General features: G+C 44.3%; 2 protein-coding genes across 3 annotated transcripts in view; one reads left to right on the forward strand and one right to left on the reverse strand.

The window, feature by feature from the left end:
* Positions 1-1,950: 1,950 nt before the first annotated feature.
* Positions 1,951-22,915, reverse strand: part of slc25a23a (solute carrier family 25 member 23a) — a 21,879-nt gene continuing 914 nt past the window's right edge. The window contains exons 2-10 of one of the 2 annotated variants that reach the window (XM_072656642.1): positions 13,761-13,884; positions 13,516-13,603; positions 13,059-13,170; positions 12,297-12,455; positions 11,027-11,179; positions 10,217-10,330; positions 8,369-8,536; positions 7,709-7,859; positions 1,951-6,239 (exon numbers count right to left, since the gene is read on the reverse strand). In XM_072656642.1, the coding sequence (XP_072512743.1) occupies positions 6,055-6,239; positions 7,709-7,859; positions 8,369-8,536; positions 10,217-10,330; positions 11,027-11,179; positions 12,297-12,455; positions 13,059-13,170; positions 13,516-13,603; positions 13,761-13,884 (1,254 nt within the window). In that variant the 3' untranslated portion in view covers positions 1,951-6,054. Of the gene's footprint in view, positions 6,240-7,708; positions 7,860-8,368; positions 8,537-10,216; positions 10,331-11,026; positions 11,180-12,296; positions 12,456-13,058; positions 13,171-13,515; positions 13,604-13,760; positions 13,888-22,915 lie in introns of both variants that reach the window. The other variant, XM_072656641.1, reaches the window with a different exon arrangement.
* Positions 22,857-22,915, forward strand: part of LOC140535347 (regulator of G-protein signaling 5) — a 6,493-nt gene continuing 6,434 nt past the window's right edge. Inside the window, exon 1 of the mRNA XM_072656644.1 lies at positions 22,857-22,915. This exon is cut by the window's right edge and continues 561 nt beyond it. The gene's annotated coding sequence lies outside the window, so the exon portion shown is untranslated.

Genomic DNA, 22,915 nt, shown 5'->3' on the forward strand with positions numbered 1-22,915 from the left:
CTAGCTGACTATTAGCCACCAAGCTAACATAGCTACCATCCTTCCAGCGCAGGTCTACAGGGGAGGCTATGGATGTGGTGTCACAGCCCACAGCTCATTTCCTTACATATCATGATGTGTCTGATCAGATGGTATTTCACATAACAGGATATCTCCCTTAGGAATGTTCCTCAGCTCTTCTTGACTTTAAGATCAAGTTTTTTTTTTATGTTGTTGTGGAAGAAATAAAAAAAATTAAAAAATAGTCTGAAATGTGGACAGAATTAAGGATTTTAGGTCCTGTGGAGGCCTTATATGTAACATATATTTGTGTTGCTGTGTTTCTGAATATAATGAGCTTTCGGACGGGTTGCTGTGTAGCTAGCTATCCTCACCTCAATCATTCTGCAAGAAGGAGACAAATATGGCTACTCTGAAACTGCCACCACCATGCTTCACAGTGGGGATGGTGTTTGGTGTCCGCCAAAGATAGCGTTGTCTAGTCTGATGTCCAAAAAGCCTCATCAGACCAAAGAACCGTCTTCCAGGTGACCTTGGAGTCACCGCCGGGCCTTTGGGTGAATCGCAGTGGAGGTGTAACTCTATTGGTGAAGAACCCGGGCGGCAGTTGTCGTATGCTGAGTCTCTCCCAGTTGCTGCTGAAGCTTTTAACTCCTTCAGAGAAGTGTCATGGTGTCATGGTGGCCTCCCTCACTAGGTGCACCTTCACTGCACTCATGTGACCCCCACTAACTTCACTAACTGTGAGACTACCAGCACCAACTGCCTGCTGGACCTCTGTTGAAGTAGGCCAGCCACTTTAAAGGGGGTGAATCTTTACAGTCACTTATTTTACTTTATATACTTTACATTACTTTGTAAAAATCAGTTTTTTTTACTGTTTATTTACTTTCAGTGTTCATGGACATTTTTAGACACCAGTTCACTTCCAGAGTCGTAGACCGCTTGCTATGTGGTTCGGAAATTGTTTGACAGAAACATTAAAGATTTAATTTAATAGAGGATCACACTCAGCTGAGCCTTCAGACTAACTGGAGGAGGTGGATCTGGGGCCGGATTCCCGGAAATTCTTCTTAGACGTGTTTTTTTACCCCCTTAACTTAAACTGACATTCTTCAGAAATCTTCTTAATAATTTTCTTTTTACTTAAGCAAAATTATAAGAAAAATGGATATTCTCAAAAAAAAGTTCTTAAATATTGTCTTAACCTTACAATGCTGTATGAGAGGTCAGAGCTGGATTCTCAAAACTACCTTAAGAAGGAAATACTTTTTTTTTCTTAACTAAAATTGATATGCTTCAAAACTCGTCTAAAGAAATTTCTGTTTTTTCATAACTCTTCACTTAATAATGATTCTAAGCAAAGTGGATATTAAAAAAACAAAAAAACAAAACAAAAAAAACCCTTAAAAATATATTCTTAAATATTTTCCTAACCTTACAACCTTACGGCCTCAGTATAAGAGTATAAGGCGTCAGAAGATCGGCCTCTAACATAATACATTTTAAATAAGTTTAAATTACTACAGAATAAATGTCTAATTTAAACAGATTCAAAGTGGAGACTGTTCTTAACGCACTTTAATAAAAATGTTAAATGTATTAAATATTTTTAAAATGTTTATTATTTATGTTAAAATGTGAAATACAGCTTAAAAACCCATGTTATAATTGGCTTAAATAAGCAAATAGCCAAGTCTTTTCATAAAATCGTAATTAAACAATGAAGACTTTCTTAAGAGAATATTTAAGAACCATTTTCTTAATTTTTTGGGCAACTGCATTTAAGAACATGCTTATGGACGTCTTAGCGCTTAAGATCTTAAGATCCTTTGTTAGTTCGTTTATTTATTTATTTATTTTAAAGGAAAGCTTTCAGGAATCTGGTTAAACTGTATGAAGCTTGGTCACTTTCTCTTATAATGGAGAACCAAGACAATCAGACACTGATAATTTTAATTTAATAATTTAATTCACATACAGCCTTTAGCATGCATTCAACCACAGCTTTTCTTTCAGGCAAAAAAAAAAAGTCACTTTTGTTCCAAAATGATTATATTATATATATTCATAAAAATAAAAACAGTCTTTTTTCCTGAAACAAACAGCAGTGCCACTAATAACATCAAAATAATGCAATCTTTATTTTAGCAATAAAAACTTGAATTTGTTCCCAGTGTCGCCTGAAACTACCGCACTTTTCCTTTGGATGCCGAGGCCGAGTTTTTAAAATATCAGGAAAAGCTTAAAAAGCAAACAAGCACCTAATAAAACCGTATGGCAACACAAGCTCTTTTCCTCAGTGTTGATACCTCACGCCATTCGATCCTAATGAGACACTTTTAAAAATAAAGGTCCTACAAAGCGTTCCTTTTAGCAATGCCATAGAAGAACCGCTTTTTGCATAGACCCATTTTTGTCAAAGCGATGTACGAGTAGAACCTTCTGAAGGTTTAATGAAGTTAATGACCAATTTAAAGGATCTTCACACTCTCAGCTATTTTACAAAAATGGAACCTAATGGTTCTTCAATGGCTTTGCAATAAAGGGCCCTTTGTAGCTCTTTTTAAAGTTAAAACATTAGTGTTTCATTGGCCACTGCGCTCGTTATTGTTTGGTTTACAAACACACACACACACATTTATTGGCATGCATCTGATACTTATTTTAAAATGCAACCTTTAGGTCAAGAGGTCATGCACAACCTGAGAGGACAGGTGGAGGCCCAACGAGACCCTCAGTATAGCTGTGGGTGTCTGGTAAAGTAGGATTTTTCACTGTAGTTAACAATCCAAGCTCAAAGCTGAGAAAGCCCAATAGGATAGGTCACACCTCTTCTCTTATTGGACGGGCCTGACCTCCCAGATGACATGCTCATTTAGGGCCTGTGTTTTGGCCATGGGTTCCATGTTGGCCCCACATATGTTACAAACCCACTCAGAGCCCATACCCACCTGGAACCCACCTTAGCCCATTGTTGTTCCATCTATGTGAGGCCCACATGAGCCTCATAAGGTTGCTGAGATACTCCAGCATCTTCTCACCCTGCTTGTGGTGGACTCTCAGATTCCCTGCACTCAGAAAACAGCATAAAACTTGCTGACTCCAAAGGGCAGCTGCTGACTCCCCCTAATTAACCGACTCTAGACTCTAGTGCTAGATCTTCCATAGAGAATAATCTGTGGAAGTTCATCGCCAGTGTAGTGGTGTGGGAGGAGTTCTTGCAGGCTCCACAAGACCTTTATGGATACCAGAAAACCTCAGGGAAGGCACCAGTACACTATATGTCCAAATGTTTGTGGACACCCCTTCTATAATGAATGCATTCAGCTACTTTAAGTTGCACCCGTTGCTGGCACAGATGTGCAAATGCGCACACACACAGCTCAGTGTAGTCTCTGTAGAGAAGTACTGCCAATAGAATAGGACTCTCTGGAGCAGATAAAAAAATAAATAAAAACTATTGGCACCATGCTGCCTAATGCCAGGTGTGGGCTAGTAGAGGGGTAGAAAGCACCCCAGCATTGAGAAGCTGTGGAGCAGTGGAAGAACTGTGTTCTCTGGAATGATGGATGGTGGAGCTCCATTCAGTAGACTCTAGAGACTCTAGTAGAAATCCTTAACTCGTTTTAATACCCTTGATTTCAGAAGAAACAGTGAATGAGCAAGGTGTCCCAATACTTTTGTCCATATGGTGTATTTTACATATCATTTACAAGTCAGTGGGTTTTCTGTAGTTCGGGGAACATGTTTGGATTATGGTTGGGGGTCAAGAATCAGGAATGCAGCACTGATCTGGCAGACAGAGGCGAGGCTGAAAGCCCTGGGAGTGTTGTTTAAGATATCTGCTGAACTGAGAAAGCTTGCTTTGAGAAAAGTCACCTATCCAACTTGTACAGCAGATTCTAGAGGGTCTAAATTTGAACAAACTCCAGAAGAAAGTAAGAAGAAGCGTGATTGTACAGGTTAAGGAAATGTCTATCTTGTGCGCTTGTGTCTATCTTCTGAGACTTCACTGGTTCAGAACACTGCAGATTTGCCCTGACTGAGCGAGCGCTCTCTGCTAGGACTGGAATTCGTTTCGGATCTCAGGCTGATTCTGGAACACTGGGAACACCAGAGGGCGCTCCATCACCGCTCTACAATGCTTTCAGACAGGTAGTGACGTTTAGACCAACCCAGCGACACAGTGTGTTCTCTAGAACAGGCACTTCCCTTCAGCTGAAGGCTTTGAGGGTCAAGTTGAAGCATGAGTGGGCCACATAATCAGCACCCCCCCACTCCAAACAGCCCCCATTCTCACAGCTTCACTCCATCCTTAAGAAAATAGATTTCATTCTGTTAAACACACTGCCAGTCAAATGTTTGGACACACTTCTCATGAAGGTTTACTGAAATTAAGTATAGGTGGCTTCCCATCGTCTTGGCTTTATGCACTCGTCTCATTCTCCGCATGGGAGGTGGTATATTTGACAAAGCTGGATTTCTCAGTTAGCCAGATTAAGCCCAAAGGTCCGACTGTCCAATTCAAGTGTTCCTCGACTGGACAAGCTAGACACAGGGCTTAGGTTATCTGGCTAAACTGAGAAGCTTTTGTTTGACCACACATTCACGGTTTATATTCATCTTGCCAGAGAGGGTCATAATTTATTAAAAACATAAACATAGACATTCAATCATGTCCAAACATTTGACTGGTGCTGTCTGCAGTGCATGTACAGGATTTTACACACACACACACACACACACATTAAAATATACCACATGCTCACTTATATGCTTCCTACACACTCACACACACAAGCGCGCACACACGCTTTTCTCAGGTTTAACACGTCATTTCACCTCCAGGTGTGAATGGTCTGTGAGCCTGAATATCAGGACCCTGTTGACCAACAAGACAAATAAACAAGTAAACAATCAAAATAAACAAATAACAGTTAGCTAATATAAACCGGTCCTCGTGAAAGCTTTAGTACAGTTCAGAAAACGATGGCAGCCATGATGGCAAGTTTGAAAAGCACCTTACCAGATTGCATATTTCAAATCTAATGATTCATCTGTTTTTCACATGGCTGCTGTGTAGCCCTCCTGACTGATAAACATAATGGACATAACTGGTCCTTTCTTTGGTCCTCTTGGCCTTTGTTGGGACTTGGGACTTTGCCTTTGTTCGATTCCCATCACATCCAGGTCTTTCCCAGCCTGTTCTCACTTTTTTTAGGGGCTTTTCACACGGCAAGCAACAAGTCACCCCCCCTCAACTCTCATATGTCTCGCAAGATAAATACAGCCATGAAACTAGGAGGACAACCTTTGTCTTTTTAAACATATTTAAACATCTGGAGATCTGATCTTCATGTGATCAGCACTGAGAGACGGATGTAATCTAACTAAACTCACACACCTGAAGAAATGATTTAATCATTATTTATACAATTGAATTAATAGAAATTCATAGTCATTTTCCTGTGAGAAAAACGTTCACCCCCCTCCACACCTTTAGAACATCATTAGAACATCTGGTCTAATCTTGATTGAAGTTGAAGTGAGGGGTGAAAAAGATTGGCATCATGGCCAGATCCAGAGAGCTCTCTGAGGCCTTCAGAAAGAAGGTTGGAGATGCAGAGGAGTCTGGGAAGAGGTTTAAGAGGTGGATCAGCTGACCAACATGGCCAGATCAGACCGTCCCCCAGCAAGATCAGACCTCAGGATGAGTAAAGCTGTCTCCAGCAGTCCTAAAATCTCTGCATGGTAGCAGGTAGATCTCTCCCATCACAGCTGAAGTCAAAGTACAGCTTCTACCATCAGAAAGAGCCCAAGAGAGCAGGAAACCCTTCGTCTTGGGTTTTTTCAGGACTGAGCTCGCTTGTTGTGACGCTGTGACGCAATTATTACGGACAATGATTGGGTATGTGTCGCTTGCCGTGTGAAAAGCCCTTTAAACCCTTATTGTTGTCATTCCATCCTCAGTGCATCTACTAACGTAAGGAGTGAAATGTTGGCTCTATCTTTTTTTTTTCAGTGGTTTGAAGTATCGGTCACAAGCGCTCTCTACCTTTCTCCCACCCCCAGTACTTTCCTCATGTGTTCGTACACCACGTAGGAGATGCTAACAGCAGGGATGACCTTGAGGAAGTTTGGGGCGATTCCGCGGTAAAGTCCAACCATGCCCTCCTGAGCCACGATACTGCGGAACAGAGACAGCATGGAGAGCTGAGGACCGCCCTTTACTGAGGCTGTGACAAAGAAAGAGAGAGAGAGAAAGAGGTCAGCATAATGAACTCCTGACCAAGGCAGGCCACAGGCAGATCACTGCCCCGCCACAGCTCCACTCCCTCTAACTGAACAAACTACTGACCAGCAGGCACAGACAGACAGTCAAGCCCTGGTCCCACCCACAAATGTACTTTTTCGTAGCTGCTGATTCCAGGTTGGACGAGCTTTTTGGAACATTAGCAGACGTTAGTTAGACATTAAAGCCACACAGTTTGATGTGTGACTGATACGTTTTTGGGGGGGGGGTTAGGCTAACACGGCTAAGAAACACTGGACTTAAACTGTCACCAATCTCATGTCCTTAAATACACGCCCCAAAACCGCCTCCCAAGCTGCTCAAAACATAGTCAGATCTTCATTTGTTTCACACAGACTTACTTTAGTTTATAAACATAAATATCAGCTTCTCTGTACAGTTTTTATTTTTTTTTTGTATTTCTGAAGTTAACAAATTTATATTTGGGTGAATGTCATCTTTTGTGAGGATCCATTTTTATTGATTCCATATCTAATATAAAATGATTCAGTAACTTCTATAAATGAATTTGTATCTATTATACTTGATTCTATACATATTTCAATGGTTCTGAAACCATTTAAAATAATTCAGTAAATGCTATAAACAATTCAGTATCTAATATAAAATGATTCAGTACCTACTATAAATGATTCAGTAAATGCCATAAAGAATTCAGTATCTAATATAAAATGATACAGTGACTACAATTAACGATTCAGTATCTACTATAAAATGAATTAGTAAATGCCATAAGCAATTCAGTATCTAATATTCAGTAACTACTGTAAATTATTTAGTATATATATATTCTGTACTTATTATACATGATTCAAAACATATTTTAAATGATTCTGTATTGATTTTAAATGATTCAGTATCTAATATAAAAAAAAAAACAGTAAATGCTATAAATTATTCTGTATCTATTCTAAAATAATTCAGTAACTACTATAAACAATTCAGTATCTAACATAAAATGATTCGGTAAATGCTGTAAATGATTCTGTACTTTTTATATATAATTTTAGACATATTTGAAATGATTCTGTATCTATTTTAAATGATTCAGTAAATGCAATAAATGATTCAGCATCTAGTATAAAATGATTCGGTAACTGCTGTAAATGATTCTGTACCTATTATACACGATTCTAGACATATTTGAAATGATTCTGTATCTACCATAAATGATTCAGTAACTACTGTGATTTAAAGGGTTAACCAATAAATCATCAATCCACACATCAATTCATGCATCCATCCATCCATCCTACGATCCACCCACTCAACCATATCTATAATAACATACTGGTAAGTATTCTTTAATCCACATATTCATTCCCTCTCTCTCACATACTCATACAGTCCATCAGCCAACCCCTCCCCTCCCCTCAGACCTCTCTTTCTCACCCTGGGCCTGCATGCGTGTGCGGATGAGGGCGAGTGGGTATGATGCCAGCTGGCCGCAGGTGCTTGACACAGTTCCACAGCCCACCAGCACCAAAACACCTGGATCAGCCGAGTCAGACCTGTGTCTCTGCAACCACGTGTTCTTCAGAGTCTGAGAGAGAAAAAGAGGAGAGAGAGAGAGAGACACTCACTCAGTACAGTACCCACTAATGTAATGGGTTCTAATAAAGAGCTCTAAATCCCAGTCCATTAACCTTCAGCTCTGCTCTCTACTCATTCAACATTACTGCAATAACAGTCTAATATCATACTCAATATGAAATGTGAGCTCAATTATTATACACTCAACAGATTAGGCAGCACGGTGCCAATAGGGTCATGTTGATCTGCTCCAGCAGTACTTCTCTACAGGGACTAGACAAGCGGTGTCTGTGTGTGCATTTGCACGCCTCCACACTTAAAGTTGAATGGGGTTGGCTTGTTCTGTATATTAATTAAACATTCAATTAAATGATTATTATTAAATCATTAAATAATAATGTAAAAATGTCTTATATCATAACAAAATGAATAATAATAATAATAATAATTATTATTATTATTCACATCCCCGTTTGTCAAACTGACACACAGAGACAGTGTAATGCAACCTCTGCACACCTCATAGACAGCCAGGTCGATGCCTGCATAGGGGATGATGCCCAGCATGTTGGGGATGTAGCCCTTATAGAACGCCCGCACGCCCTCTTTCTGCAGAATCTGCCGAGCACAGTCCACCACACTCGAATACTGACCGGTCTTACGTAGGGTCAGACGAGTCTTCAGCACCTAAAGATAGACACAGACCGAGAGACAGAGAGACAGATTTCAAGCCCACTACAGAACATTATTACCCAAATTAAAACTAAGGTTCGATCAGTGGTTTCCGACCCAAGCCTAGAAATACACTAGTAATACCCAACCAACCACATGGGGTACCACAGCAACCATCTAGGACGCTATAGCAACTGCCTAGAAACCACTTAGCTACATCTAAACACCATCATAGCAACTGTCTCAAATACCATGGCAATCACCTTGCAACAGTGTAGCATCCTCTAGAAAGCACTTACCAACATCAAAGCAACTACATAGACTACCAAACCAAATGACCTAGCAACACCATAGCTTCTGCGATACCATAGCAGATGCCTAGAAATCAGCTAGTCAATACCATAACGACTTCTAAACAACACCACAGCAACTGTCTAAAATGCCATTGCGATCACCTTGCAACAGTGTAGCATCCTCTAGAAAGCACTTACCAACATCAAAGCACCTACCTGGGATACCATAGTATCTGCCTAGAAACCACCTAGCAACATTCTAGCAACCCCTAAACAACGTCATAGCAACTGTCTAAAATACCACTGCAATCACCTTGAGACACTGTAGCACCCATCTAGCAAGCACCTGGCAACATCATAGCAACTACCTGGGATACCATACCATTCACCTTGCAACACCATAGCAACCTTCTGAGATACCATATCAACTACCTATGAGACCACCTAGCAACACCATAGCAACCTTCTGAGATACCATATCAACTACCTATGAGACCACCTACCACCTGCTACACTGTAGCACCCATCTAGCAAGCACTTACCAACATCATAGCATCTACCTGGGATACCATACCATTCACCTAGCAACCTTCTGATATACCATATCAACTGCCTAGAGACCACCTAGCAACACCATAGCAACTCTCTAAAATTCCATTGCAATCACTGTGCTACACTCTAGCAAGCACTTTCCAACATCATAGCATCTACCTGGGACAGCATACCACCCACCTAGCAACACCCTAGAAACCACCTAGCAACTCATTTAATAAGCACTTACCAACATCATAGCAACTACTTGGGGTAGCATACTAACCACCTAGCAACACCATAGCAACCATGCAGGAAGTCGGAACCATTTAACCATTTAAGCTCTAGTTATCATTTAATAGGGGGTCATTGGAGTTGTTCTCGACGCGGGTGCTGGAGCTGCTCCGTCCTTCACATTTGATTGTTTTACCTTCAACTCAGGGAGAGGGCGGTGTTCAAAAATAAGGCTACAGCGGCCAGTGGCCCTGAAACCTGTGTGTGCCCATGTTTTAGTGTGTGTGTGTTGTAAGCCAAGCTCAGTTTCCCTCTGCCTTTAATGGTTTCCTGTTTGGCCTGAGCCTTGGCCTGAGCGTTTTCATCCGAGTAGGCATTTCTTATTAAGCTTTATTTTCTTTACACTGCTCCTCCTGCAGTAGTGCAACAGTATTTGTACAGGAAGTGGCTGAAATAATGGTAATCGTGGCCAAAACACTCCTATTGGAATGCATTGAAATTTGTCCGTAAACTTTAAATCCAAAAACTCAAACGTAACATTTTTCATTTTCAGCCGCTTTCACCTTCTATAAAATTAGCTGTTTAAAAGGTGGCATGTTGGTAGTTATTTTATGTGCGTATTTTTGTGTGTACGTACCTCCATAGGATATATGATTGTCTGTGCAGTGGCTCCTGCTAGCGATCCAGCGACAAACCTCTCCTGTACTTTCAAACTGCCTCCATCTTTACTGCCATGCATCATCCTTTTAATCTGCAGGGAGAGACGTGGGGGCGGAAAATCACCCACACATGTACAGATATATGGATAGATAGATAGATAGATAGATAGATAGATAGATAGATACCCAGTACTTTGCAGACATTTTAGTCCCCTAATCCCATTAGGTCATGTCTTAACAGATAAACAGATAAAGCAGGTGAACATAAATCCAGTAAAAAGGAGGAACAAGAGCTTCTCATTCTGAAGAAAGAAAGTAGTGAGATCTTGTCTGTGAGCTAGTCTGAAGAACAGAGCTCGGTTCCTCCAGATTTCTCCTGGACGCCCCCCAGGCCAGCCAGCACAGTGTGGAGGATGTGTTCAACTCCATCAGCATCAGCATCAGCATCAGCTCACCTGATTTACCATCATTAAGCCCTGATTTACCACCAAACCAGGTGTTGATCTGAGGAGAACTCTAAATAACACTAGACTCCATGAGAGAGGAGAACTTTGGAGATGTTTTAATGATGAACACAGTGATGGAGAACCACCAGCACTTTCTGTAGGAACGTTATTAGTGATTATTTATTTATACCCAATTTAGCTGAGCCAACGTTCCCAGTGATGCAGCTCTGATATATCAGCCAATCAGGCTGATGATGGCAAAGCAGCAAGACCTGAGATTCAGACTCATGATCCTTTGGCCATAGTGTCAGCATGGTGTACAGCAACATACAGAACACTGACCTGTTCATAAGCCAGGAACTTGATGGCTGTTTCCGGGGCGATTTTGAGCACGTTGATTCCGTTTCCTCTCCAAAGAGCTCTGATCCCACCCTCCTTCACCATCGCCTTCAAACCATTCCATACACTGCCTTTATCCGAGCTCTGACCATGAACCTACACACACACAGCACACACACACACACACACACACACACACACACACACACACACAGCACACATTAATAACTGCTCTCAGCCAGCTCTGTCTACCCACATGTAATTACTGTCTGTACTGCAACTAAACTGTCTGTTGTTCTAATAAAAGCTGCCTCATGTTTTCTTTATCCTGGGGGGGGAACGCACAAAGCACACGCTCCTTCTATGACTGTATTCAACAGCTAACCCTTAACCTGAGAAGCTGCTTATAATTTAAGATAAATCTGCATTTTGTTTAATGCTGACAGAGAAAATGTAGGATTTTACTTGCACCAACAAACTGTCCCATTTTAATGCCCGAGTAATTACACATACCTTCAACCTAGGTCATACACTCCCTACCGTAATGAGATCGGGGCCGATCCAGGCCTATTTTAATGGATCCGGTATCAGCTATTTTAATCCACTTCCGAATCTTTGTTTTACTTATAGTATTCAGAGCGCCATCTGCTGTCCTCAAGATGCCATTAACAGACATTATTGCCCAGCCGGCTGCAGCAGCAGCAGTGCGGACGTTCTCAGAAGGTAAACAAAGGAGTTGTGGAGCTTTTTTTACAGTGGAACCTGAAAACAGACCATAATATCTGACCCTTTATAAAACTCTCACTGAAACGCTCTGTTTTACCAGCGGGAGAACCGCAGAACCGCTCACTCGCCTTTCTCTGATTATAAACCAGCACTGAAGAACCCATTCAGAACCGAGTGGTGGCTAACGCTCAGCACACACAGCACATTCACCCACTATAAACCATTATTATTACACACCAGTAGACCAACAACCACAGATACCAGTCCAGAGTGTGTACCACTACACTCATACACACACACACACACACAGGAAGTGATTAGACGGCAGTAAAGGAGCTGGGAGCGGATTGGTCAAAGAGGGTGATTTTAAGAAAAGTCTCGACTAATCTAAATCAACCTAGATTTTACTGAACCCATTAATCAGCAGAATTGAACTGTGGGTCTGGATTATTCATACAAACACAAAGATCAGATCAGATCGGACCAGCAGAGTCTGATACTCAGCATTAGTAGACTCGGAACAGTGTTAGAACAGTTCTATTCTGACCTGCAGGAAAACTTTGAGTCGGTCCAGCGGGGCCGTGCCCGTCCTGGACACAGATCCGGCCATGGCTCCAGCCATCAGCTGCCTCCAGACAAACCCTGACTTCCGCTCCTTCTCTGAGAACTCATCAGGAACCGTCAGGTGTTCCCCAATGTCCAGGATCTGCTCAGACAAAGAGACAAAACACACATTACCAAAGAAGGAGGTGGATCTACATATTAGGCAGCACGTGAACAGTCAGTTCTTGAAGGGGATGGAGGTGTTGGAAGCAGGAAAGACGGTCAAGCGTAAGAATCTGAGACACTTTGACAAGAACCAACTGTGATGGCTAGACGGCTGGGTCAGAACATCTCCAGAACATCAGGTAGGTCTTGTGGGGTGTTCCCGGTATATATAAAAAATGCTGTAAGGAAGGACAACCGGTGACAGGGTCAGAGACGCCCAAGGCTCACTGATGGCCATGGAGGCCTCAGCTCACAACTCACAAGACTCAAAGGATCTGCTGGTTAGGGTTAGTCTCAGTGCCAGAGACCACAGGACACCTTCAGAGGTCTTGTGGAGACCTTGACGGGTCAGTGAAGTGTTCTGGCTGCAGGTGGTGTTAATGTTATGGCTGCATGGAGGACTACATGAAGCCCCAGAGGAGAAGTGTTTTGTTGAACGGTCATTGTACATTGTTTACAGTTAAATGGATAAGATCTTCTTAATCTTCATCAGGAATGTGACTGTGTGTGTGAGAGCAAGTAGGAGTGTGTTGCAGCTGACCAGAGAGCGTTTCCAGCAGTGAGCGATATCCTCCATACTGTGCAGAGGGTTAAACAGGAAGTAATCCCGCCACTCCACCCAGTCGATGGTCATAGTGCCGTCTTTGTCCATGCTGTAATGTGCACACGTGAAAAAACACAAACACACACACATTATATCAGGAACTGGTTATAATGGCATCGTTATCTACAGACACACTCTTAAAATTAAGGTGCCACAGAGGAACCTCCATTAAGAAGCATGTTTGTTCAGAGATCGGTCAGGGTGCAGGACCTTTAAACTGGTAAAGAACCTTCTTTAGATCTTTAAAAGGTTCCTCACACTCACACATCTCCATTACAAACAGGCTTCTATGGCATCTCCCCAAGTACCCACTGAAGCACCTTTATTGTTTAGTGCAGATGAGGTAACTGCTACGAGATGCTGTAAGAGCCTCTCTACACATGTACACACACACCTTTGCAGGATCTTGGACGCTTCTTCAAGAGTAACATCCACCCCCACACTGTGTAAAGAGAGCTGGATCTCCCCCACATCTATCTGACCTGGAAAACATCATGCACACATGAGATTGGCCAATATCTCCTCAAAGCTCACAGTAACCTACACCCTACCTGCAGTGCAAATCACTAAACCGTGCAGGACTCCCAGCTCCAGTGCTGGAAATCAGGCGCTCTATGAGGAGATCTATAAAGTACTAACCATCGTTGTTGCGATCCAGGCTCCTGAACATGAGTCGCAGGCATTTCTCGTGTGAGCGCAGATACTGAGTGAACTCCTCAAAGTCCAACTGGCCATCCTGATTAGTGTCTCCCGCTCGCACAATCTGCTGTGGGACAGGGCAGAAAAGAGAAGAGAGGAGAGGAGAAGAGAGGAGAGGAGAGGAGAAGAGAGGAGAGGAGAAGAGAGGAGAAGAGAGGAGAGGAGAAGAGAGGAGAAAAGAGGAGAGGAGAGGAGAGGAGAAAAGAGGAGAAAAGAGGAGAAAAGAGGAGAGGAGAAGAGAGGAGAGGAGAAAAGTAGAGAGGAGAGAAGAAAAGTGGAGGGGAGAGGAGAAGAGTAGAGAGGAGAGGAGAAGAGAGGAGAGGAGAAGAGTAGAGAGGAGAGGAGAAGAGACGAGAGGAGAAGAGTAGAGAGGAGAGGAGAAGAGTAGAGAGGAGAGGAGAAGAGAGGAGAGGAGAAGTGATGAGAAGAGAAGAGAGGAGAAGAGTAGAGAGGAGAAAAAAGAAGAGAGGAGCAGAGTAGAGAGGAGAGGAGAAGAGAGGAGAGGAGAAGAGTAGAGAGGAGAGGAGAAGAGAGGAGAGGAGAAGTGATGAGAAGAGAAGAGAGGAGAAGAGAACAGTAGAGATGAGAAGAGAGGAGAGGAGTAGAGAGGAGAGGAGAACAGTAGAGATGAGAAGAGAGGAGAGGAGTAGAGAGGAGAAAAAAGAAGAGAGGAGTAGAGAGGAGAAGAGAGGAGAAGAGAGGGGAGAAAAGAAGAGAAGAGAGAACAAAAAAGGAGAAAAAAGGAGAGGAGAGAAGAGAGATGATAGGAGGATACAGAAAGAGAAAAGAAGAGAAAGAACACAGAGGAGAAAAGGAAAGAAGAAAAAGAGAGAAGAGGAGAGAAAAGGAGGAGAAGAAGGGGGTGGGTGGAAGGAGGGAGGCCCAGAATGATTAGGAATGGAGGAATAAGGAGGGAGGGGAAGGGGAGCGGGGTGGGGAGAGAAGCGAGTTACACGATGCAAAGCTGAAGACAAACAGGGCAACATGACCCTCCACCATGCTCACAGCTAACACTGTTCACCTAGAAGACCCTCAGAACCAGGAGAACGGGGCAGAACGTGAACATGCTGGTCATTCCAGTCCATCAGAACCACACACTCACAATCAGTCAGAGGGACACACATGCCTATGAGCCTAATGTAGGGGCAGTGGTGTCTCAGCGGTTAGTGCTTAAACCCAAAACATCAGAGCAAGACTCAAGATTCATCTGTCCAGAGCACAAACGTCCCAGAAGTCCTGGTGTTTGTCTAGGTGTTCTGTGATACCTACCTGTAGTGGCAGTGATGAAGTCTTCAACAATTGAGAGGAACACTAAGATTAATTTCTGTAGCCACATAGGCCGTGGAAAGCCTTCCTCTCACTGTTAGAAGAATGAAATCCTTGAGGAACATTTGGAGGTTTTTCAATATGACTGTGAAGGAACCTCTTAAGGCACTTTAAGGAACATTCTTTTCTTAAAGGTTCCTCAAAGAGAAGAAAAGAGAGAAGAAGATGAGAGGAGAAGAAAGGAGAGAAGAAGAGGAGAGGAGAGAGGAGAGTAGAAGAGAGGAGAAGGAGAAGAGGAGAAAAGAGGAAAGGAGAGGAGAAGAAAGGAGAGGAAAGGAGAGGAGAGGAGGAGATAGGAGAGGAAAGGAGAGGAGAAGAAAGGAGAGGAAAGGAGAGGAGAGGAGGAGAAAGGAGAGGAAAGGAGAGGAGAAGAAAGGAGAGGAAAGGAGAGGAGAGGAGGAGAAAGGAGAGGAAAGGAGAGGAGAAGAAAGGAGAGGAGAGGAGGAGAAAGGAGAGGAAAGGAGAGGAGAAGAAATGAGAGAAGAGGAGAAGAAAGGAGAGGAGAGGAGAAGAAAGGAGAGGAGAAAGGAGAGAAGAGGAGAAGAAAGGAGAGGAGAGGAGAAGAAAGGAGAGGAGAAAGGAGAGAAGAGGAGAAGAAAGGAGAGGAGAGGAGAAGAAAGGAGAGGAGAAAGGAGAGGAGACTAAATGAGAGGAGAGGAGAAGAAAGGAGAGGAGAAGAAAGAAGAGAGGGGAGGAGAGGAGATGAGAGGAGAAGAGGAGATGAGAAAGGAGAGGAGAAGAGAGGAGAAGAGAAAAGAAGAGAAGAGAATGTGAAACTGTGGAGGAACCTCTTAAAGTGCTTTAAGGAACATTCTCTCTCAATCAAAGATCTTTTCCTAAAGGTTCCTCTGAGCATCTATGAGGTTCCTACTCTGTTTCAAACTGAACAACCCCTAACATTTCCTCAATGATCTTCACCTTTCAACAGTGTACACAGCACCCACACTCCTACAGGCCTTTCAGCTGGTACGCATCGCCCTGTTCGAGTTCTGCTTATCTCTCAGGGCAGCACACCTTTACTTTGGGCTGTTTGGTGCTTGATTGATTTTGAGAGGTGCCAGACATCCACATAAGCTTCTCGTCCAGCCCATAATTTATCACATTTCCGCAAACACAGCCTCATATTTAGTCTAAATTCCCACAAAACCTTCTCCCAGTGAGACCTTAACAAGGTCACTGTTTACATATCAGCTGGCTAAACTCATTCGGCACAGGGGACTCTGTGTTTGCCTTGTTGAGTCCCGCCTTCCTTCGCTACAGGTCTACAACGGCATTCCCTAAACAAACCAGCCTCAACTCTTACTCAGTATTTGCCATGTTAAGTTTGCTCATGTAGTTTTGCACCTGAGCTACGAGCTAACAAGCTAACGTAGCTAACAAGATTAGCATGATGCTAACTGCAGGTCTAAATGATCACACACTCTCCTTAAACCGTGTAGGAGCTGTTCAGGAATCTCGAACACTCTTGTTTATTCTGAAGATTATTATAACTTGTTACGTCACCATATATGTCCAAATATTTATGGACACACAGAGGTGTATAACGGCCCCCAGCATTAAGCTGTGGAGCAGCGGAAGAACAGCGTTCTCTGGAATGATCCAGCTGGGATGAGTTGGTTTGGGATGAGGTGGGGTGGTGATCATCTATCCAACATCCTGACCTTACTAATCAGACTCCTGTCAATGAATGCAATCAAATCCGCACAGCAATGTGAGGTCAGAATCTAGCAGAAAGCCTTTTCTCCCTGGACAGTAGCAAACGCAGGATACAGTCTTTTTTAATAGCCTTGATTTCAGAAGAAACAGCAAATGAGCAGGTGTCCAAATACTTTTGTCATTATAGTGTTTTTCCAGTGATTTTACAGTAAGATAAAGACATTAGCCATTAGTGCTGAAATCGGAGGACTTACTCGCTATAGACCGAATAGGCCAAAATAGTCTGTAACTAGACATAGAGACGTTTTTGGGATTGCTGACAGTCTAAGTCCAGTGTATATTAACAAGGTTAGCCTAGCATCTCCTGTTCTAAACTAAAGAAGCAAGCTTCAGCTTCAGCTTCGGCTGGTTGACTGTATCTGGGGTCAGTGATCAATCATGCTGTTTCTAAAGGAAACAGTCCAGAAGCCTCAGTGGTGTCCAGCCTCAGTGCAGTGATTTTCACCACGTTTCTGAGCAGTGTAACAGCAGAGTTCCCTGTGGGTCACTCCGGCCCAGAGGCAGAACTGACGGACTCTTATATAAACTGAAGGCTGTAGATGCACCGCTCTGCAGAGCGAGGGTGGAGCTGCTGTGCTGCTGAGAGGGGGTGGGGGGTCATTACCAGTTTGGTATGTGGGGTAAAAAAGCGAGAAGGAGACTTTACACACTTAACCTGCCTAAAGTCCAACTGTGCACCATGTATAGTAGACCTCTCTCTATCACTCTCTCTCTCTCTCTCTCTCTCTCTCTCGCTCTATCCCTCACTCTGTTTAGCTTTCTTTGCTCCTCTATCATCACTCTCCTTCTGTCTCTCCACCCTTAATGCCCCCCTCTCTCTCTCTTTCCTTCACCCCCTCTCCCTATCGCTCTCCTTCCTTTATACCCCCCCTCTCCCTATCGCCCTCCTTCCTTTATACCCCCTCTCTCTCTCCCTATCGCTCTCCTTCCTTTACACCCCCTCTCTCTCTCCCTATCTTTCTCTCTCCTTTACACCCCCTCTCTCTCTCCCTATCTCTCTCCTTTACACCCCTCTCTCTCTCTCCCTATCTTTCTCTCTCTCCTTTATACCCCCTCTCTCTCTCCCTATCGCCCTCCTTCCTTTACACCCCCTCTCTCTCTCCCTATCTTTCTCTCTCCTTTACACCCCCTCTCTCTCTCCCTATCTCTCTCCTTTACACCCCTCTCTCTCTCCCTATCTTTCTCTCTCTCCTTTATACCCCCTCTCTCTCTCCCTATCTCTCTCCTTTACACCCCTCTCTCTCTCTCCCTATCTTTCTCTCTCTCCTTTATACCCCCTCTCTCTCTCCCTATCGCCCTCCTTCCTTTACACCCCCTCTCTCTCTCCCTATCTTTCTCTCTCCTTTACACCCCCTCTCTCTCTCCCTATCTCTCTCCTTTACACCCCCTCTCTCTCTCTCCCTATCTTTCTCTCTCTCCTTTATACCCCCTCTCTCTCTCCCTATCTCTCTCCTTTACACCCCCTCTCTCTCTCCCTATCTCTCTCCTTTACACCCCTCTCTCTCTCTCCCTATCTTTCTCTCTCTCCTTTATACCCCCTCTCTCTCTCCCTATCTCTCTCCTTTACACCCCTCTCTCTCTCCCTATCTTTCTCTCTCTCCTTTATACCCCCTCTCTCTCTCCCTATCGCCCTCCTTCCTTTACACCCCCTCTCTCTCTCCCTATCTTTCTCTCTCCTTTACACCCCCTCTCTCTCTCCCTATCTCTCTCCTTTACACCCCCTCTCTCTCTCTCCCTATCTTTCTCTCTCTCCTTTATACCCCCTCTCTCTCTCCCTATCTTTCTCTCTCTCCTTTATACCCCCTCTCTCTCTCCCTATCTTTCTCTCTCTCCTTTATACCCCCTCTCTCTCCCTATCTTTCTCTCTCTCCTTTACACCCCCCCTCTCTCTCTCCCTCATCTCTCTCTCTCCTTCCTTTATACCCCCTCTCTCTCCCTCATCTCTCTCCTTTACACCCCTCTCTCTCTCCCTATCTTTCTCTCTCTCCTTTATACCCCCTCTCTCTCTCCCTATCGCCCTCCTTCCTTTACACCCCCTCTCTCTCTCCCTATCTTTCTCTCTCCTTTACACCCCCTCTCTCTCTCCCTATCTCTCTCCTTTACACCCCCTCTCTCTCTCTCTCCCTATCTTTCTCTCTCTCCTTTATACCCCCTCTCTCTCTCCCTATCTTTCTCTCTCTCCTTTATACCCCCTCTCTCTCTCCCTATCTTTCTCTCTCTCCTTTACACCCCCCCTCTCTCTCTCCCTCATCTCTCTCTCTCCTTCCTTTATACCCCCTCTCTCTCCCTCATCTCTCTCTCTCCTTCCTTTATACCCCCTCTCTCTCCCTCATCTCTCTCTCTCTCCTTTATACCCTCTCTCTCTCTCTCTCTCTCTCTCCTTTTGCATGCTCTTTGCTCACACATGGAGCCCCTCCAAGAAGTTGACCTTTTTTCCAATAAGGTCCTGTCTGTGTGATTGTGGAGAAGTGAGTAGATGAGTGAATGAGAGAGAGTATTGAGTGTGTGTGTGTGTGTGTGTGTGTGTGTGTGTGTAAGGAATCCCTTTACATCATTAGGCATGTCATGCTAAACCTGAAACAGAAAAGCAGAAACATGCATGTGCACACACTCATTTACAAGCAGTAGCACACACTCACACACACACACACACACACACACACACACACACACACACACAGTCACGTGTGCACACTCAGGCATGCAAACAAACACAGTCACACAGATGGCCCGGAGGCGGGCGAAGTAACTTGTTACCAAACACCACACACACACACATGCAGCTCTCTGCGGTCAGTCTTTAGCAGGCTCAGCTGCAGGCCTGCTAAAGGTCTGACAATGCTAGCTGGGGGTGGGGGTGGGGGGCAGTGGGCATTTAACAGACATGACATTTCACAGTTTGTTTGATTTTTCTGCAAAATAATGTTAAAAAGCAAGAACTGTGTTTTTATTCAGGCATCTTCCCTACAAACACCTGTAAGCCTGGTTTCCAGCAGCCACTGTTCACAAACATCAGAGGAGAAGCAGAGTGAGGGCAGGCAGGGCTGAGCAGTGTGAACAGCAGCAGGAACTGAACCTAGCATCAGTGCAGAGCGTTGGCAGGAGTGGTGGAGGGTGGCAACAACAGAGAGGAACAGTGACAAACTGATGAACAGCGGTGACGAACAGCGGTGACGAACAGTAGAAACGAACAGCGGTGGTGTACAGTGGTGGTGTACAGCGGTGACGAACAGTAGAAACGAACAGCGGTGACGAACAGCGGTGGTGTACAGTAGAAATGAACAGTGGTGGTGTACAGTAGTGACGAACAGTGGTGGTGTACAGTAGAAACGAACAGTGGTGGTGTACAGTAGTGACGAACAGTGGTGGTGTACAGTAGAAACGAACAGTGGTGGTGTACAGTAGTGGTGTACAGTAGTGATAAGCAGTGGTGGTGTACAGTAGAAACGAACAGTGGTGGTGAACAGCGGTGGTGAACAGTAGTGACGAACAGCAGTGGTGTACAGTAGAAACGAACATTGGTGGTGTACAGTAGAAACGAACAGTGGTGGTGTACAGTAGTGACAAACAGCTGTGACGAACAGTGGTGGTGTACAGTAGAAACGAACATTGGTGGTGTACAGTAGAAACGAACAGTGGTGGTGTACAGTAGTGACAAACAGCTGTGACGAACAGTGGTGGTGTACAGTAGAAATGAACAGTGGTGGTGTACAGTAAAGACGAACAGTGGTGGTGTACAGTAGTGACAAACAGCGGTGACGAACAGCGGTGACGAACAGCGGTGGTGTACAGTAAAGACGAACAGTGGTGGTGTACAGTAGAAATGAACAGTGGTGGTGAACAGTGGTGGTGTACAGTAGTGGTGTACAGTAGTGGTGAACAGTAGTGGTGGTGAACAGTGGTGGTGAACAGCGGTGGTGTATAGTAGAAACGAACAGTGGTGGTGTACAGTAGTAACAAACAGCTGTGACGAACAGTGGTGGTGTACAGTAGAAATGAACAGTGGTGGTGTACAGTAGAAACTAACAGCTGTGACGAACAGTGGTGGTGTACAGTAGAAACGAACAGTGGTGGTGTACAGTAGAAACGAACAGTGGTGTTGTACAGTAGTGGTGTACAGTAGTGATGAGCAGTGGTGGTGTACAGTAGAAACAAACAGTGGTGGTGAACAGCGGTGGTGAACAGCGGTGGTGAACAGTAGTGACGAACAGCAGTGGTGTACAGTAGAAATGAACATTGGTGGTGTACAGTAGAAACGAACAGTGGTGGTGTACAGTAGTGACAAACAGCTGTGACGAACAGTGGTGGTGTACAGTAAAGACGAATAGTGGTGGTGTACAGTAGAAATGAACAGTAGTGGTGTACAGTAGTGGTGAGCAGTGGTGGTGTACAGTAGAAACTAACAGTGGTGGTGTACAGTGGTGGTGTACAGTAAAGACGAACAGTGGTGGTGTACAGTAGAAACTAACAGTGGTGGTGTACAGTGGTGGTGTACAGTAGTGACGAACAGTGGTGACGAACAGCTGGGAACAGCGGTGGTGTACAGTAGTGACGAACAGCGGTGGTGTACAGTAGTGACGAACAGTGGTGACGAACAGCTGGGAACAGCGGTGGTGTACAGTAGTGACAAACAGCGGTGGTGTACAGTAGTGACGAACAGTGGTGACGAACAGCTGGGAACAGCGGTGGTGTACAGTAGTGACGAACAGCGGTGGTGTACAGTAGTGACGAACAGTGGTGACGAACAGCTGGGAACAGCGGTGGTGTACAGTAGTGACGAACAGCGGTGTTGTACAGTAATGGTGTACAGAGGTGGTGAACAGCAATAATACTCTCTCATACAGCAGCAAACAGGATGCTAACTCCACATTAATGCCTATGGTTGAGGAATGGGATGCATAACAAGATCATATACACTACAGGTCAAAAGTTTTAGAACACTCCCAATTTTTCTAGCTTTTATTAAGCAGCTGAAGTCCAGTTAATAAGCTGAGATAGTACAGAGTCCATACAGATAGCATAAGGACAAGGGCCACTTCTGGCAACGATACAGCACTGCCGGCTCACTACCAGCACTGGCATCTTGGTCCACATCTTAGAAGTACTTGTATGGTCCACACGTGGCAAAGACATGGCACCACGGACCAGCACTGGCACTGTAAGTAAGCTCAAAGTTACAATCATATTAAAAATTATAATGGTCCATGTTCTAAAGCATTCAGAAATGCATTATTATTAATACTGCTACTATAACTAACAATAATAACTACATTATTTTGATTAAAATAATATGATAATAATAAGCTAACAATAAGAGTTGGACCGGACTACTGGGGAAAAAAAAAAAAAAACACTGGGGGTGTTCTTAAACTTTTGACCGGTAGTGCAGTGTGACAGTCAAGCGTCCGCATACTTTCGGCCATATGGAGCGTGTATGCGTGAGGCACGTGTCTGACTATTAACTAAGATTTACGTCGATGTCTGGCTAACGCCGTTCTCGCTAATGCTCATCATTCACATCTGTATAATCCCGGTTGGTGAACATCTGGATTAGCGGCACGGTGGAAGCGTGCTGCAAAACGGGGTCACGTGGTTCTTTGGCATCTGCGGCACGCGGACGTAAAGGGCGTTTGTTTTCCCACCCATATTCCGTCAAACACCCGCCTTCCAGCGTTGTGATTGGCTGGGAAGGTCTCGTCTGGGGGATACTGCTGGCTAGCTGACGCTGAACAGCGCTCCAGCTTAGACAAGAGACGGAGGGCAGGAACGAGTAGGCGAGCGTTCTAGAACGGTGCAGCGTTCGCGTTTAGCCAATCACCGTGGAGAATGTGCGTTATTAGCCAATCGTGGTCATTCCTAATGCTGAAGGCGGGAGTTATGACACACGCCTAGCCAATCCTAACGAGGGAGGGCGTGGTTTGTCAGAAAACAGGTGGTAAACAAAACAACGCATAGTGATTCTAACACACTGAAGGAACCCAATTATGTCGTCGTGACTTGGGAGTGTGTTTCTTCAAAGCTAGCGAGCTAGTAATGGCTTCTTCACTGACATC

This window comes from Salminus brasiliensis, chromosome 15 (assembly GCF_030463535.1).
Source record: "Salminus brasiliensis chromosome 15, fSalBra1.hap2, whole genome shotgun sequence".
Classification (NCBI taxonomy): Eukaryota; Metazoa; Chordata; class Actinopteri; order Characiformes; family Bryconidae; genus Salminus; species Salminus brasiliensis.